General features: G+C 36.1%; 4 protein-coding genes across 5 annotated transcripts; 2 read left to right on the forward strand and 2 right to left on the reverse strand.

The window, feature by feature from the left end:
• Window positions 1–76: 76 nt before the first annotated feature.
• LOC106644839 (protein HID1) lies at window positions 77–6,274 on the forward strand. Of its 2 annotated transcripts, none has more exons than XM_023391325.2 (11): window positions 77–342; window positions 528–887; window positions 965–1,018; window positions 1,107–1,330; window positions 1,406–1,647; window positions 1,711–1,941; window positions 2,030–2,155; window positions 2,231–2,487; window positions 2,577–2,940; window positions 3,025–3,187; window positions 3,261–6,274. In XM_023391325.2, the coding sequence occupies exons 1-11, from the start codon at window positions 277–279 to the stop codon at window positions 3,481–3,483; spliced, it is 2,310 nt and encodes a 769-aa protein (XP_023247093.2). In that variant the 5' UTR covers window positions 77–276; the 3' UTR covers window positions 3,484–6,274. The 2 variants fall into 2 exon arrangements, with proteins under 2 accessions (XP_023247093.2, XP_014216005.2); XM_014360519.2 differs by having other exon boundaries at window positions 2,577–2,936; window positions 3,021–3,187.
• On the reverse strand, window positions 5,286–8,134 carry LOC106644840 (uncharacterized). Its single transcript, XM_014360520.2, has 4 exons — window positions 7,918–8,134; window positions 7,583–7,799; window positions 7,262–7,445; window positions 5,286–7,111 (listed from the first exon to the last, which is right to left on the reverse strand). Exons 1-4 carry the CDS (start codon window positions 8,003–8,005, stop codon window positions 6,800–6,802), a joined length of 801 nt encoding a protein of 266 aa, XP_014216006.2. The 5' UTR covers window positions 8,006–8,134; the 3' UTR covers window positions 5,286–6,799.
• Window positions 8,135–11,130: 2,996 nt separating this feature from the next.
• On the forward strand, window positions 11,131–12,796 carry LOC106644830 (GTPase Era, mitochondrial). The gene is made up of 4 exons (XM_014360509.2): window positions 11,131–11,205; window positions 11,407–11,713; window positions 11,779–12,213; window positions 12,291–12,796. The coding sequence occupies exons 2-4, from the start codon at window positions 11,492–11,494 to the stop codon at window positions 12,675–12,677; spliced, it is 1,044 nt and encodes a 347-aa protein (XP_014215995.2). The 5' UTR covers window positions 11,131–11,205; window positions 11,407–11,491; the 3' UTR covers window positions 12,678–12,796.
• Window positions 12,797–13,036: 240 nt separating this feature from the next.
• LOC106644798 (sulfotransferase 1B1) lies at window positions 13,037–15,088 on the reverse strand. Its single transcript, XM_014360466.2, has 5 exons — window positions 14,878–15,088; window positions 13,993–14,092; window positions 13,711–13,906; window positions 13,507–13,633; window positions 13,037–13,437 (listed from the first exon to the last, which is right to left on the reverse strand). The coding sequence occupies exons 1-5, from the start codon at window positions 15,086–15,088 to the stop codon at window positions 13,037–13,039; spliced, it is 1,035 nt and encodes a 344-aa protein (XP_014215952.2).
• Window positions 15,089–15,251: the final 163 nt, after the last annotated feature.

The following is a 15,251-nucleotide window of genomic DNA, read 5'->3' on the forward strand; positions in this document are numbered from 1 at the left end:
TACTTCGATATCACTATATTTATATGTATATACGTATATATTTCATCGGTGTGACAGTGGACAGGGGACAGGGGTAATAAATTAATTTACTCGCAGTTTCATGTGTTCATTCCATCCAAAAATTAACAGCTGGTTCTTCGTGGGTTGCAACTGACTTCTCCGTTTATTTTTTAATCAACAGAAATGCGTTAAATCACTGATAAATTACACAAGGACCAGGTAGCCTGAGTGAATTTGTAAAAAGTTGTATAGCTTCCATAAGTACAGCGAGTGAAGATGGGCAACACGGACACAAAGCTCAACTTTCGTAAGGCCGTCGTCCAGCTAACGTCCAAGACGCAAGTCAGTATACAAACTGAATCTTCGTTTCACTTATAGTTTATCCTGGAACAGCAATCTGATTTGACTTACATTTAGACTACAGTTTTATCGTTTGCTCTTGACTTTTGACTTATAACTTAGGATTAATATTGCGCCGTTGTCCGATTTAATATGTCATTTACTTATTGGATGTATGATTATTACAGGTGATAGACGCGGCGGACGATACGTTTTGGGATCAATTTTGGTCGGAAAACGGCTGTAATGTTCAAGATGTCTTTACCCTAATGCCAGCATCGGAAATTCGCATTCTCAGAGAAGAGGCACCTTCCAATTTAGCTACCTTGTGCTATAAAGCAGTAGAAAAGTTGGTCAAAGCTGTAGACAGCAGTTGCAGGACCAACAGCGAACAACAGACAGTTTTGAACTGTTGCAGATTGTTAACGAGACTGTTGCCTTATATTTTTGAAGATTCTGATTGGAAGGGCTTCTTTTGGTCAAGCTTGCCGGGAAAAGAAGATGAGGAGAGTGTGCCTCTAGCACATTCTTTATTGAATGCCATCTGTGTATGTATAAATATTACTTAACGTAATTTATTTTTTGTCAAATTTTTTTTCTATTATTTCTCTCGATTTGTTTGTAGGACTTGTTATTTTGTCCGGATTTTACAGTTCACGGAAATAGAAAGTCTGGTCCAGTAAGTAGATAACGTCATCTATATCACATATAATATATTGAATGAGAAATTTATTGTTGCTTTTGTTTGATACAATATATTTTCGTAGGACAAGGCAGAAGAATTACAGACTATCGACAGTTGTGAATACATTTGGGAAGCTGGTGTAGGTTTTGCACAATCACAGCCAAGAAATCCGATATTGGATGCCCACAGGACAGAACTGTTGAAATTACTGTTGACATGCTTCAGCGAAACAATGTATAATCCTCCAACTGATCTTTCAGTAGCTCCTAACAAATGGATCCAATATTTAACCAGCTCAGAAAACAGGTATGCCTTTAAAGTATAATTTTAATTTATATTTTTTACAAATAACCAGTATTTATAAATATCATATTCTCATAGACATGCTTTGCCAATGTTTACTTCGCTATTAAATACAGTGTGCGCTTATGATCCAGTCGGTTATGGGGTCCCTTACAATCATTTACTGTTTACTGATTCTCTGGAGCCATTGGTTGATGTGTCTTTACAGATTCTCATTGTAACTTTAGATCATGACACAAGCTGTGGTACGGTCATAGATGAAACTACTGTAGGAGATAATCTTTTTATCAATTACCTTAGTCGTATACACAGAGATGAAGGTATGAGCAAACTCATTTTTAAATAAATGTATAAGAATTGATATTTATCGCACCTTTTCAAAGATTTTCAGTTTGTACTTAAGGGCATTACAAGGTTATTAAACAATCCCTTGATGCAAACATACTTACCAAACTCGACAAAGAAAGTGCATTTTCATCAAGAATTGCTAGTATTTTTTTGGAAAATGTGCGATTACAATAAAAAATTTTTATACTATGTATTAAAAAGTTCAGATGTACTTGAGGTCCTAGTACCTATATTGTATCATTTAAACGACTCCAGAGCAGATCAATGTAAGACATTTAAATTTTAACATTGCATTGAAAACATATACACATATCACAATGTCTTTTACTACAATTGATGTTTTTCTTACAACAGCAAGAGTAGGTTTAATGCATATCGGGGTATTTATTCTCCTTTTGCTCAGCGGAGAACGAAATTTTGGCGTGAGATTAAATAAGCCTTATACTGCAACAGTACCAATGGACATTCCAGTTTTTACAGGTAAATTTCATCCGATTCATTTAATACGCTCAAAAAGATCATAACGTACATTTTTTAATCTTTTTTTTTTTATAGGAACACACGCTGACCTTTTGGTTACAGTGTTTCACAAAATTATCACTACAGGCCATCAAAGGCTGCAACCACTCTTTGACTGTTTGCTCACCATACTAGTCAACGTATCACCTTATTTGAAAACGTTGTCTATGGTCGCCAGTACAAAGCTTCTCCACTTGTTAGAAGCTTTCAGTACCCCATGGTTCTTATTTTCTGCTTCAACGAATCATCATTTGGTGTTTTTCTTACTTGAAATATTCAACAATATCATTCAAGTTAGTGTTAAAAAAAAAAAAAAAAAAAAAAAATACCTTGTACTCTTTGTTAATTTGTTACATAATAAATTGTACCTATTGGATTTCAGTATCAATTTGATGGCAATAGCAATTTAGTTTACACAATAATCCGAAAAAGACAAGTTTTCCATGCTTTGGCCAATTTACCAAGTGATTGCAACACAATAGCAAAATCGCTGAGCAAAAGGCAAAGGAAGCACATACCTTCTAGTAGATCCACAGAAAATGTAAATGAAACGGCGATGGAGGGCTCGCATCCTGCACAACCCGCAGAGCCTGGTACTCTCAAGACATCACTACTGGAAACTCCGGGTATAGAAAACATGACCGAAAAAGAATCTGCCCATCCTCTCAGTCCTCCCGATGTAGAAGTCAACAAAATTGAAGATTCTAAAGAGCAGAGCGAAAACAAAGAATCAATCATACAAGTAAGTAAATAAATAAAAAGTAATTATACTTCATTCACTCTTGTGGAGCAATGACGTTACATACCTTTTACTCCCTTTCAACAGAAAGGGGGAATTCGCGTTTCTGAACAAGAAAATTCAATAAATAGCGTTAACCAGTGGGTACCCACAGCAGAGTGGGTTTACCAATGGAAAAGTAAACTACCTTTACAAACTATAATGCGACTATTGCAAGTTCTGGTGCCTCAAGTAGAAAAAATCTGCATTGACAAGTGAGTTAAAAAACAAGAAAAAAACGGTACATTGAATATTTTTGAATAAAAAAATATTTAATTGAATTTTCAGGGGATTGACCGATGAAAGTGAAATACTAAAGTTTTTACAACATGGCACGCTTGTGGGTCTATTGCCCGTGCCGCATCCGATTCTCATTCGCAGATACCAAGCAAACGCTGGTACGACTGCTTGGTTCAGAACTTACATGTGGGGTGTTATTTATTTACGAAACATAGAACCCCCCATCTGGTACGATACAGACGTAAAACTGTTTGAAATACAAAGAGTTTAATTTAGTAGCGTTTTTACACGAATATTGCAGCAAAAAGCCTTGCTCGCTCACCCAATTTTACACGACAAACGGTAATCGGTTCTTTCAGAAGTACAGTTGATCACAGACATGGCTGTGAACCAATTATCACATATTAAATCACAAATTTAAAGAGAAGTGTAACAAAAGTTGAAGCAAAAAATCTATTTCCTTGTCTATTGGTATGGTACTGTCTCGACGATGATGTCTAGTTCAGCAGCATATGTATATGTTCCAAAAGTCAAGCTCGTCCCTTATTGGTAACTTAATCATTACGTAACATACATTATGACTCATTTGAGCTTAACTTTTCGGAACTCAGTTTAGAATGTCTAGATGCCAACAAAGAACGCAAAATTTAAAAACTATATTTGTCTCGCTATTGGTTGCTTATTCGTGAAGGCGAGTGCGAAAGCTTGTTTGAGGCGTAGATATTATACACTAAATGTTTTTCAAGACTTGGCGCACTTACTTATCTCTGTTGCCACTCGTTCCGACAGAATTGGGATAGTCGGCCCATCGACTGTTTTTCCCAGTTCAGATATCCAGTTTGCGCGGGAGCACAAAACATAATATATGTCTCTCTGTAGTTGTGACATCTAAAACTCCTTTTTCATCAGCGGATTAATTTTTTAGAAACTGTATAATTTTTTTTTACCAATTACTAAAGACATTTGAAAATCATACGAAATTCGGGCTTTCCTTTGGGCATCACAAGATACTTCTTCACAGATGGTGCAGAGAAGGAATTTCATGCTGCCAAGATTGATATTTTTTCCTGCAGCTCGATCAAGTTATTGATGATGTAGTCTCTAAATCTTTTATCCAGACAAATCGTACCTAAGACTGAGATTTTTTAAGGGTTCTGTTTGCTTCGACTTTTGGAGCCTTTGCCTTGGAAAAAGTTTATTTTTGTTTTTCACTTATTTCTGAAAATAACTTCTCTTTTCTTGGCAACCCCCCATTTTTTATTAACAATTTGCTCCGTAAAACCTCGCACTTTGGGGGTATCTGCCAATTTTATGTCACCCAGGCTTCAACTGCACGCTGTGTCTAAGTCATAGAGTACGCTCGGAATATTGGGCCAGTGGTATTTCGATGTCTGAGTATGATTTTGGTGTTTTTTGACCTACCTGTAGGTGTAAGAAGTCGAGACGTACATCTTTTTGCTATATGTAACTTTAGAGTGTCATCTGATTCCGATGACTTCCTTTCTTCTTTCTGCTCTGCAAAAACTTTGCGAAAATAAGATCTGAAACTTCCGATACCGAGTCATCGATGACGTACATCTGTCGATTCAATATTATGTGCACTGTAATTGATACTTATAATATTCTTACTGGTATTGACTTATTTTTAACTGACTTTTATTTGAATGTTTTTATATCTAAAAAAAGAGCAATTGATTCGTAATCCGATAATCAGATGTTTGAATCTCAATTTTAATCAGCTATTGCTTAAAAAAAGACTCTGATCGTGTAAGTATATAGTACTGAAAACACATCCGTGAAAAAATAAAAAATAGCAGATAATGCATATTATTATGTTTACAGATGAAAAAAAATGTATAATGAATTTGTTGTATACGTAAAACCTTTCGTAAATAAGATTTTTTTAAAAGGAAATTTTATCAAAACGTATTATAGGATATCACTCGTTCCTATGCTGATGCACTCAATGTTTAAAAGAAAGATATAATTAAAAATCTTCAAGTGAACTGCATTTTTTTTTTCTCTTAAAGACTGAATGTTGATGATGCGTATATGATTTTATAAAGATATATATTTAGTATTTGGAAAAAAAACTTTATTTTGAAACCATTGTCACAGCTTGTAATAACTACCAATGTGAGTACTTTGGCAGAAATAAACATTTTTGTACAAAATTCACTGACAGTTTAATATAATATGCGTGTATTCTAACTGAACTACTGGAAAAGTTATATCAGAGAAATAGTAGAAGCATTTTTATTACTTTAATTTTACTTTGTACATACACTTTTAATAAGTATTCTGACTTAACGAGAACGAAATTATGTACAAGAATTTTAATACTTTTTCTTACTATTCTGTGATTTTAAAGTTTAAAAATATATGTATCCAAAATTGAATTAAAAATAATACTTTTACGTTTGCTACTCAAGTACATGAGAATACACAATTTATCAAAATATTCAATATATATTTGGCAGTACTGCAAATTATATATAAATTCATATGTAACCTCGCTACACAATAGTGAATAATATGTTTTAAAATTTTTTTTTAATAACTAAATGTTTATTTTTTCGACAAACCTATTAGGCTTTCAACATTTTAACGTTATTCATGTTATAACTAATTGTCTTAATGAACTTTCCAATGAATATATATAAGTATATTATACTTCAGATGTGTAATATAATATGTTTGACCTAAATTTTGTTAATAAATAATTTTGTATAAGCACATACCTGTCGCTTAATGTATTGATAATGTTGTAGTTGCGCGCGTTTAAAATATCATTACTTGTTTATTTTATTTTTTTTCTTACATTCTTGTACTCGAGAATTTTTATGCCATAAGCTGAATTAAACACTATTATATAATTTTTCTTCCGAGATTAAGATGCACATATCATCTAGTACTATTAAGATGAAACTATTCGTCAAATCGTACTTTGTGTTTTGACATGTACACAATACAAGACATATATAAGACATAAGAAAATATAAAAATTACGTTTCAAGTTATTAGTATACAGTATACAAGTAATGTTTCTTTCTTAAGTTGTCTCCTTTGGCCAATGAAATATCACATTCGAAAAATCTACGTGTTTGTGTATATTATACATATATATATGTATACACTATATTGTTTCAATCCGTTATTATTTTTTTGTCTCTCAGCTATGATAGTACGTGGTTGTAGTATATAACATTTGAAAACGCGTTATGAGCTCCTAATAGTACAACAGAACGTAAGTATATACATACAAAATGTTTACCCTTACCGAAGTGTCAAAGAGAGGAGATCGATAAGAGAGGTAAAAAGTATAGAGAGATATACAAAGGGGCATACAAAGGATTGTTTTTTTTTTTTTCTTTTTCTTTTTTTTCTTTCTTTTTATACATACCAATAGAGGCAAAGTGAAAAGAGAAAAAAAAAGCAAGTTACTTACAGCTCGAGAAAACGACCGAATATATTTTATTATTTACGTACGAACGAACGAACGAACGAATCAACGACTAGATTATAATAGAGAGGAGAGCTACATGGTGTGGCACCGTAAGTATCTCTTTGACGATGCACGGAATCATTTAGTGAATGATTTTGTCGTAAGCCGGGGGTGGTGCCTCGTCGGCCGACGCGGGTGGTGGTATGAGGATGGCTATGTGATACGGGGGAGGTGGATTCTGGCGGATCGGCATGGGGACGTCGCTAATACTTTCATTGGAAATCGTGTTGAGTACGGTCACGGTGGCTATTGGGTCGGAGACCGGCGTTGTCTCCTGATGGTGATGGTGATGGCTCGACGGCACGGTTGGACAGAGAATCCTTATGATGCATCTGTACAACAGTAAGAACGCCAGCAGACCGAATATCACGAACACCTGGATTCCTTCGCTTTGCTGGAAAATATTTTAATATATACTTTTTTCTTTCTCATCGTTTCCCTCAAGCAACCAAATTTTGTGATTCAAAACTCGTGTGCATATACACTTTTAATTAATTCGTTTAAATAAAAAGAAGCATGTAAGTATGCAGCAGTTGTAAATTACCTGGTAGTCAAAATAAAATCTAGTGACAGCGAGAAAAGCAATGACGGTGACGAGAGTGATCCCAACGTTGTAGACTCTCATGTCAGCCTCATTGCACTCCAAAACGTTGAGAAGGCCTCTATTTGTATCATTTGTCGACTGAGGCAGTACCCGTTGATTGTTACCGGTATTATTAGAATGAACACTGCAAAACGATACGACACGGATTATACATTATATTATTTTTTAATGTAAAGAATCGCACTTTTGTCGCTCTCTCGCGTATATGTATAAATATACACGTGCATTGATAAACGAACAAATAACTGATGCATGTCGTACTTGCTGATGTTGTCCTGTCCCAGTTGGTGGCAACCGGGTTGCGCCGCATCAGTTCTATCAACACTTTCCTGCGCCGTTGGTCTCAGCGACCTAGTGTTGTTGTTATTGTTGCTTGGCCCGGCCGAGCTAACGTCGTTGCTCTGAAACCGAGGCAACGGGGGGAACATGTGCAATCCAGCCACGTCGTCGATGGCATAGCGATGGTGATGATGACTCGCTGTACACGAACAAAAAAAAAAAAAGATACGTAAGTACTTATATACTTATTGTTCCTCTCCGAGAAAGTGTACAATTTGTGTACACGTGCAGGGAGTCTGGTACTTATATGTGCTTACCGAAATGTGATTTTGGGACATTCATGCGATAACGCCTGCCGTGAATCCGGGGACATCTCCCCGTGGGCTTGTCGATCCAGAAATGCATATTATTCTACTGTTGCTCGCAGTCGTAAAGTTCTCTTCTATACAATGTAGTCTTCTTGTGTAAATAACGTGTACCGAAAAAAAACGTGTATATCATGTATATGCTTCTGCGAATAAGAAAAAAAAAACAAAAAAAACAAAAAAAACAGGTGCTCAAGTATGCGCGAGTGTATACATGTGCAAGAAAAAAATATGCGTTTGTGCCGTTTATATATTGTTAATGCGTGTTTTTCTTAAAAAAACAAACAACCCGATGATAACTGATGGGCTTCATCGTGGCTTCTTGACACATTACCGAGGGACGAAGTCAAAACTTTCTCAAAGACCTGCAATGGAAAAAAAAACAAGAAAAAGCATTAACGCAATTAAAAAGGGGGTCTTAATCGTATATACTTCTATTATGGACGAGCGTAAGACAGCAAGGTTTCACGTGTATGTAGGTAAGAACTACGTGGGAAAGACAAAAAAAAAAAAAAAAAAAAAAAAAGAAAGAAAATCGAACGCCGACAATTAAAAATAGTCGCTCGATACCTATATATATGTATTGGTATGTATATATACACATGCAGTGTATATTTTGTGGTTGTACCGTAAACAATTGCAATGGAAATAATGGATGTACAAGTATAAATTTTTAGACATAATGTGTGTGTGTGCAATCATGATGAATAGTCACTCACCTCGGCGATTGTGAAAAAACAGGTGTTGTTTGGATAATGACGGTAATCAAAACACACGGCGGTCATCATCATGATCATCTTATATATTCTTCGCTCGTCTCACATCATCTGGGACACACATAAAGCTCATCATCAGCCGCACACATGACATCACACTATACACAGCACGGGAGGAAAGCTCAGGACGCGTGCGCGCGTGCGGTAAATTGAGCTTGCAAGCTCCGTCGTCGCCACGTTCATTTCCTATAGCTAGCACGTCATATCTATGTTGATGTATATTATATATACCTTTATGCACGTATATTAGCACACAAGTATAAGTATGTGTAATGTACAACGCGTATATATTATGTTGTACATGCAGATAAATATAATGTAACAACCATATGTATCGCAGATGTAGCGTGTTGAGCTATCGCTCGTGGGCGATCGAATAAACGAACGTGTCTCAAATCATCATCCCTTTTCTTTGAATTTTCCAGAGTCGCACGCGATTCACGCGATGCCTGTAAAATAACGTATATGTGTATACCTATCTTACTGCAACAAAGCGATCGCGTGTACACACTCTCGCGAGGGCAAACGATGAACGCAACCTGACGCAAGCCCTGATGGCTATTAAATGCGCAAATGCATCACTTGCATGTAAAAGAGAGAGAGAGAGAGAGCCCATATCTGTAATAAAATACACACCAGCCCCTCTCTTATTTTTTTGATGTGTACCTATACATATATATATGTATGTATTCGCAGCCCCGACTCCCCCGGACCCCCGATGAGTGAGCTGTAGCTGTGTATACGCTGTACAACCTATGGATTCGTTCAGCTGCTCGCTTGGACGGTGTCCTATTCGGATATTTCATTTCGGACACGATCCGTCCAACATCGTGATGAACTTGCTCTCTCTCAATCGATCCAACAGCGATTCACATCTGGGCATCTGGCTTTCAGCTGTGCTGGGGTCGGGATAGGGGGGAGGGGGGGAGCGTGTGCAGAGCTTTTCGTGACCCATTGGCATTTACCGTTTTTTCAGGGGTGCACTCTTTTATGTCGAGTCTTGGTTTTCAAAGTGTAATATTGAAGGGAAAAAAAAAACAGTTAATTTACCGTTAGATGTACCAGAAAATTACATCAGCTTTTGAAATGTGCAAAAGCGAATCCTTAATAATATTTACAATTGAAAAAGTTGTATGGTTTTTACGTAGTCATAAAAACCAATATGGTCAAATGAATCGTTATAAAATCGGTAAAAATTAGGTTTTTTTTTTTTTTTTTTTAACTTCAACGGGATATTGAATTTTAATAGTTTTTTGAATTTTGAAGCCAGATTTGATCACAATTAGACAGTACTGGAAACTTTGGCGCATTATGCAACTAAGCTCTTTCAAAAATTTCGATTGTTAATTAATCAAAAAGTACAAAACCGATTGTTTTGCAATTTATTTATAAACAAAAAAAACGTAGCGACTTTTAACTACCGCTATTTCGTATAGGTAATAATTAGGGAAACAAAAAACCTATGGGCATATAAGGCAAAAAACGCACTGGAGAGGGGGGATATTCTGCAAAAAGTCAAAAAGTAATTTTTTTTTCCTGAAATTGTTAAAAATGCATCGTAACGAAGAAATGAGGCAATCTGCTTGATTCCTTAATTGAGCTACCCTCAAAATTCCCTCAAAAACACCCAAAGTAGGAAAAATAATGAAAAAATTCATCAATCTAAATGGTGGGGTTTTGTGACGTATATAAATAAACGTTGATTCACTTTTTTTACACTTTCCACGGGTAATAAAAATATACCTTTTTTTTTTTATATTATAGTGTACTGACCTACTATGGGTATGTAACTTTTTCTTTCCTTTATTCATTGAATCATTTTACATTATCTTTTTACATATCGTTACATTATATCATTATAAACATTTCTCTTATTTTTTCGCTGTCATAACATGTCTTTTTCATATTCGCTTGTATCTATATATCTCCCCGGTCACGCAGGACCGGTTATCGAGAAAACTCTTCACAATTTTTATTTTTCAATCGCTTTGTATTTTTTTATTTTTATCTTAAAATTAAGCCTTACCCCTAATAAGTCGGTTTCATGGATTCAATACCTGGCAAGAACCATCAGAAAAAATCTGAGAGCCCCGACCGGGAATCGAACCCACGACCCCTTGAGCTGTGTTGTTTCGGAGGCTAGCACGCTAACCACTAAGCCAACGACGTTAATATACCTTAGATTGAACATGAAAAGCCGCTAGCCGCTACTATATGCCGCTTTGTGTGTGTGTGCGCGCGCGCGCGTGTGTGTGTATGTGTGTGTACATAATATAGCAGAAGAGATTCAAGCAGCCGAAAAAAAAGTTGCGTGTCGTTAATATATATATATATATAATAGAACCGTATACAAAATAAATAAAATTTGATTATAATATATGTAAGTGTGTGTGGACGGGATTCTTCTTTATTTAACAACACAACAATGGTCCATCGTAGTCATCTTTCGTGAGCTCGTGATTGCGTAAGGAATAATTATCTCGCATTTTCCTAAACTCATCTGTCGATCTGTCCTCTCTCACGACTCTCACCCCCCTCTGATTTTTCTCAACACACTTTCCACGTTCGACATAACCTTTGACACCACCTCTATATATATATATATAATATCTCGTTTCGACACTAAAAGCATAATAATAAAATCATTATATCATATCTGTTACAGCAGTGACAGTATGATTTTACGCTAAGATTTAGAAACGCAAACGAGTCGAGTTCTTTGGTATCGCGGGGACACACACATATCTGCTATGTGGATATTCATCGGTAAAAAAGTCGCACGCGTGAGCACGCAAATCGTCAGACAGGTATCGAACTTTGCTGATGACCTTGGTGAAAGCCTCATCGAGGCTAAGAAGGGCTTTTTCAACGATCGGGAGAACAGGAAAAACATCAAATCGCTGAAGATCGCTATCCTTGGCCTGCCAAACGTCGGCAAGAGCACGCTCATCAATCATCTGATTGGAAGACCGGTATGTCATTGAAACGACCTGGTAAAAAGTGTAGTTTGTGGATTGCTTTTTTTTCTTTGGTCTAGGTATGCGCAGTGTCACAAAAGGTTCACACCACTAGGAGCAAGGCTGCTGCGATATGCTCCATAGACGATACACAGCTGGTGTTTCTAGACACGCCTGGATTGGTGGGAAAAGGTGACATAAAGAAATACAAATTGGAAGAAAGCTTTACTAGAGACGCTGAAAACTCCATGAAAGAGGCAGACGTCGTAGGGGTTGTGCAAGATATGACTAACATACGATCTAGGGAACTTATTAGTGAAAAGATTCTATCTTTGCTCAAATCGAAAAGAGATGACACGAATTCCATTCTTATTCTCAACAAGATAGACACCTTGACTAATAAGAAAGATCTTTTAGGAGTTGTTGCAAAATTAACGAGTAAAGAAATTTGGCCAAACTTTACTGATGTTTTCATGATTTCCGCTTTGACAGGGGACGGGATTGATGATTTAAGAGTATGTTTTTGTTAATAATTGCTTGTTTATTTTTTAATGATTATTTACAAGTTATTATTTGTTGCGTTCTGTTTCAGAATTATTTCTTAGATTCTGCTAAAGATAAAAACTGGGAGTACAAAAAAGATACCATAACAGACCAGCCAGTGAATGATATGATTCAACGAGTTGTTAGATCGAAACTCTTGGATAGCTTAAATCAAGAATTACCGTATAGAGTTAATGTAGGAGTCGAGCATTTGGATTACTATCCAGACAACACCGTGGATGTTTTAGTTCGTATTCAATGCCCTACAAGTCGAATTTCAAGACTACTCGTAGGAGTCCGTGGGGAACGAATCAAGATGCTGGCTAAAAATGCTGAGCAAGATTTGTGTAAGATATTTCAAACAACTGTGAGATTAAGACTCGAAGTACCTGTTAATGAGGTAAAAGAAAAATTAAGATTAAATAAAAGCAAGTAATAAATTTATATTGTACAGTTTTCTAAATAATGCAAGTATCCAAGAGTCGATAGCGAATTGAAAAAAGTCCATACTTTTGTAAATTATTTATAATTTGAATAAAAGTAGTTGATTTTAAACACGTTTTTCATCTTTAAACATCTTAACGTCCATCCCTGTACAAAGAGCGCAGATGACAGTTGAATTGACGTTTTTTTCCGTTATCAATTGGAACTTCGTTTTGAAATTAATCCAACTTTTGTCAAAATGTAAAATTAACTTTATTTGTAATTATTAACTGATTCATAACATCAAGATCAACAGTGTAGAGTAAAAAAAAAAAAAAAAAAAAAAAACGTAAATAACAACACATAACACGCTCAAAACCAATTGTTATTCGTTAACGGGAATCGTAGGTCCGTGTCCTTTAAACTCTTTTCGATCCACTCGTCGGCTTCGATCTCAAGCTCGTCGGTGAAGTAGTCTTTCCAGCCGCCGCTGACTCCTCTTCTAACGAACTCCGATTCTTTCCTGACGATACCGCAGTCCTTCAACTCTTGCGTGTTGACCATGAGATTCTTGCGAAAATTGTCTATGCTCAAGTGGTCGACCAGCCTATCTACTTGTTCCATGCTGTAAGCTTTGCCCAAAAACTTTGCCACTCTTTCGATAACGTCCCTTAGGTTTTCTTGCAACTCCTCGTAAAAAATAAACAACAAATTCTCATTCTTCCGATTGTCCCATGCTTCTTTCAAGTGCTCCCAGTAAGGACTCCAAGCAGCTAGATCAACAAAATTTCTTGTAGTAGCGAGTTTCAACCTGCAACGAAGGTCTATAGACATGCACTTACTCAAGTCATTTTTAAAAAACTTCCAAAATTGAGCAAAGTCGCCGACGTAGCCTTGGGTGAGAAACGCTTGGTTCAACTTGTACCAGGACACCGCCACGTCCTTTGGATTTCTGGCCACGTAAATCATCTGAGAAGAAATTTGCACGAATGAAAGTGTGTATGCATACTTGAAAACGCAAATTAAAAGTAAAGTGAAAACTGTACCTTGCAGCCGCTGTTGACTACATTTGGTATCAAGCTGAACGGAAAGTGGGATTTGATGAACCTCGGGGACGGCATGTTGGCCAAAACCTCGTAGCCGGGCTTCGCCAGTTCCTTGCAAAGCTCTTGTTTTTCCGCGTCACGTTTGTTGTGCTCTAAAAATTCTTTCGTCAACTCTGGATGATGGAACATGCTAAATCTATGGGAGGGGGGAAAACAATGCACGAGGTAAAACAATTTTGATTATTTTTGTTGCAAGTGTAGTGTAAATGTGCTTGGGTTTACTCTAAAAAGGGAAATCGTTCGGCTAACAGGCGAGTGTTGGCTGTGTCGAAGTCCATGTCGTTCGCTACGAGCCAAACGAGCTCTTGGGTCCATGTTGTTCCTGACGACATTAAATATTTTTTTTCCTCTTCAATTGCATTCAACAAAGTAAATCTTGCTAATTTTTTTTTTTTTTTTTTTTTTTTTTTTTTAATGAAAGCTTCCCGAGCGACAATTATATTGTAATGAATAAAAAATAATTACTGATAAGAAGAAATACATAAAAGTCCAGATATGAGACAAGTCATAAAATTCAATGAGCAATGCTTTTTTTATCAGTTTTTTTTTTTTTTTTTTTTTCGTCATAAATGTCATTCTAGAAACACAGAGAAACATAGTTAATGGAAAGAACTTTTATTGCTACTTATCACTATCTGGCACTTGACTTTTGAAATTTATGAAAAAATCAACAGTTACTTTTGTTGTATTATATTATATTAAATAATAAAAAATAAAAATCTTTGCGGACACTTTTACTGATTGATCTAAAAAAATAACAGCTAATAAGTATTAAGAAGGTTCAATAGTAACTTTTTATTAGTTGTCTTGAATCGAAACTTTGTGAATTGTTGTTATTTATTTTTAATTTTAATTAATTGTTTAAAAAAATTATTACCAATTAATGAATTAAAAGAATTTCTGCTTGAGATCGAAACGAAATTCGAATCGCTTTCGAACGAGGTCGTGTTAACGGTTAATGCAATGGTCGCACTAGATTTGTTTGACACGTTAAAAAGAAAAAGCCAAGTAATTACGTTTTTTTTAGTTTGCAAAATCAACAGTATCCAAATTGCGTCGAAAATTTAATGTTGTAAAATCGCTAATTTAAATAAGTAGAGTATATACCTGATCTCGGATAGGACAGCACCCAAACGTCGGACGGTCTCGCCTCGAAGTTGAAGAATCCCTCGCCCTGTTCCGCGTACCTGTACGGGAAAAGCCAATTTTTCTCCCCCACTTGTACCCAACCGGTTTTTTCACCCTTAAAAAGATCGAGCAGCGCCTTGGTTTTCTCAACGCCCAGGACACGATACTTGGGCGGCGTCAAAGTGCTCATCGTCGAATAAACCTCCTTCTTTTGTTTCCTCGACTTTCGAATCTTTCGATCGGTTGATCGACTGGTTCGGCAAAGTCAAATAAATAAAAATATGCGCGGTGCACACAAGTGAATCTCAGAGTCACGCGTTTGACGTGTACTGATCCCGGCTCACGCTAAAGCT

Source organism: Copidosoma floridanum, unplaced genomic scaffold (assembly GCF_036245765.1).
Source record: "Copidosoma floridanum isolate Cflo_tuat_1 unplaced genomic scaffold, Cflo_Japanese_pri ptg000040l, whole genome shotgun sequence".
Classification (NCBI taxonomy): Eukaryota; Metazoa; Arthropoda; class Insecta; order Hymenoptera; family Encyrtidae; genus Copidosoma; species Copidosoma floridanum.

Coding starts and splice junctions, on each gene's coding strand:
- LOC106644839 (XM_023391325.2), top strand. CDS start 277: ATGGGCAACACGGACACAAAGCTCAACTTTCGTAAGGCCGTCGTCCAG. Junction 1,331..1,405: donor TTAACCAGCTCAGAAAACAG/GTATGCCTTTAA, acceptor ATATTCTCATAG/ACATGCTTTGCCAATGTTTA. Junction 1,648..1,710: donor TCGTATACACAGAGATGAAG/GTATGAGCAAAC, acceptor ACCTTTTCAAAG/ATTTTCAGTTTGTACTTAAG.
- LOC106644840 (XM_014360520.2), bottom strand. CDS start 8,005: ATGCATTTCTGGATCGACAAGCCCACGGGGAGATGTCCCCGGATTCAC. Junction 7,446..7,582: donor GGACAGGACAACATCAGCAA/GTACGACATGCA, acceptor ATCGTTTTGCAG/TGTTCATTCTAATAATACCG. Junction 7,112..7,261: donor GATTTTATTTTGACTACCAG/GTAATTTACAAC, acceptor AATATTTTCCAG/CAAAGCGAAGGAATCCAGGT.
- LOC106644830 (XM_014360509.2), top strand. CDS start 11,492: ATGTGGATATTCATCGGTAAAAAAGTCGCACGCGTGAGCACGCAAATC. Junction 11,714..11,778: donor ATCATCTGATTGGAAGACCG/GTATGTCATTGA, acceptor TCTTTGGTCTAG/GTATGCGCAGTGTCACAAAA. Junction 12,214..12,290: donor ACGGGATTGATGATTTAAGA/GTATGTTTTTGT, acceptor GTTCTGTTTCAG/AATTATTTCTTAGATTCTGC.
- LOC106644798 (XM_014360466.2), bottom strand. CDS start 15,088: ATGAGCACTTTGACGCCGCCCAAGTATCGTGTCCTGGGCGTTGAGAAA. Junction 13,634..13,710: donor TAGTCAACAGCGGCTGCAAG/GTACAGTTTTCA, acceptor ATTTCTTCTCAG/ATGATTTACGTGGCCAGAAA. Junction 13,438..13,506: donor GTTTTTTAAAAATGACTTGA/GTAAGTGCATGT, acceptor TTGTTGATCTAG/CTGCTTGGAGTCCTTACTGG.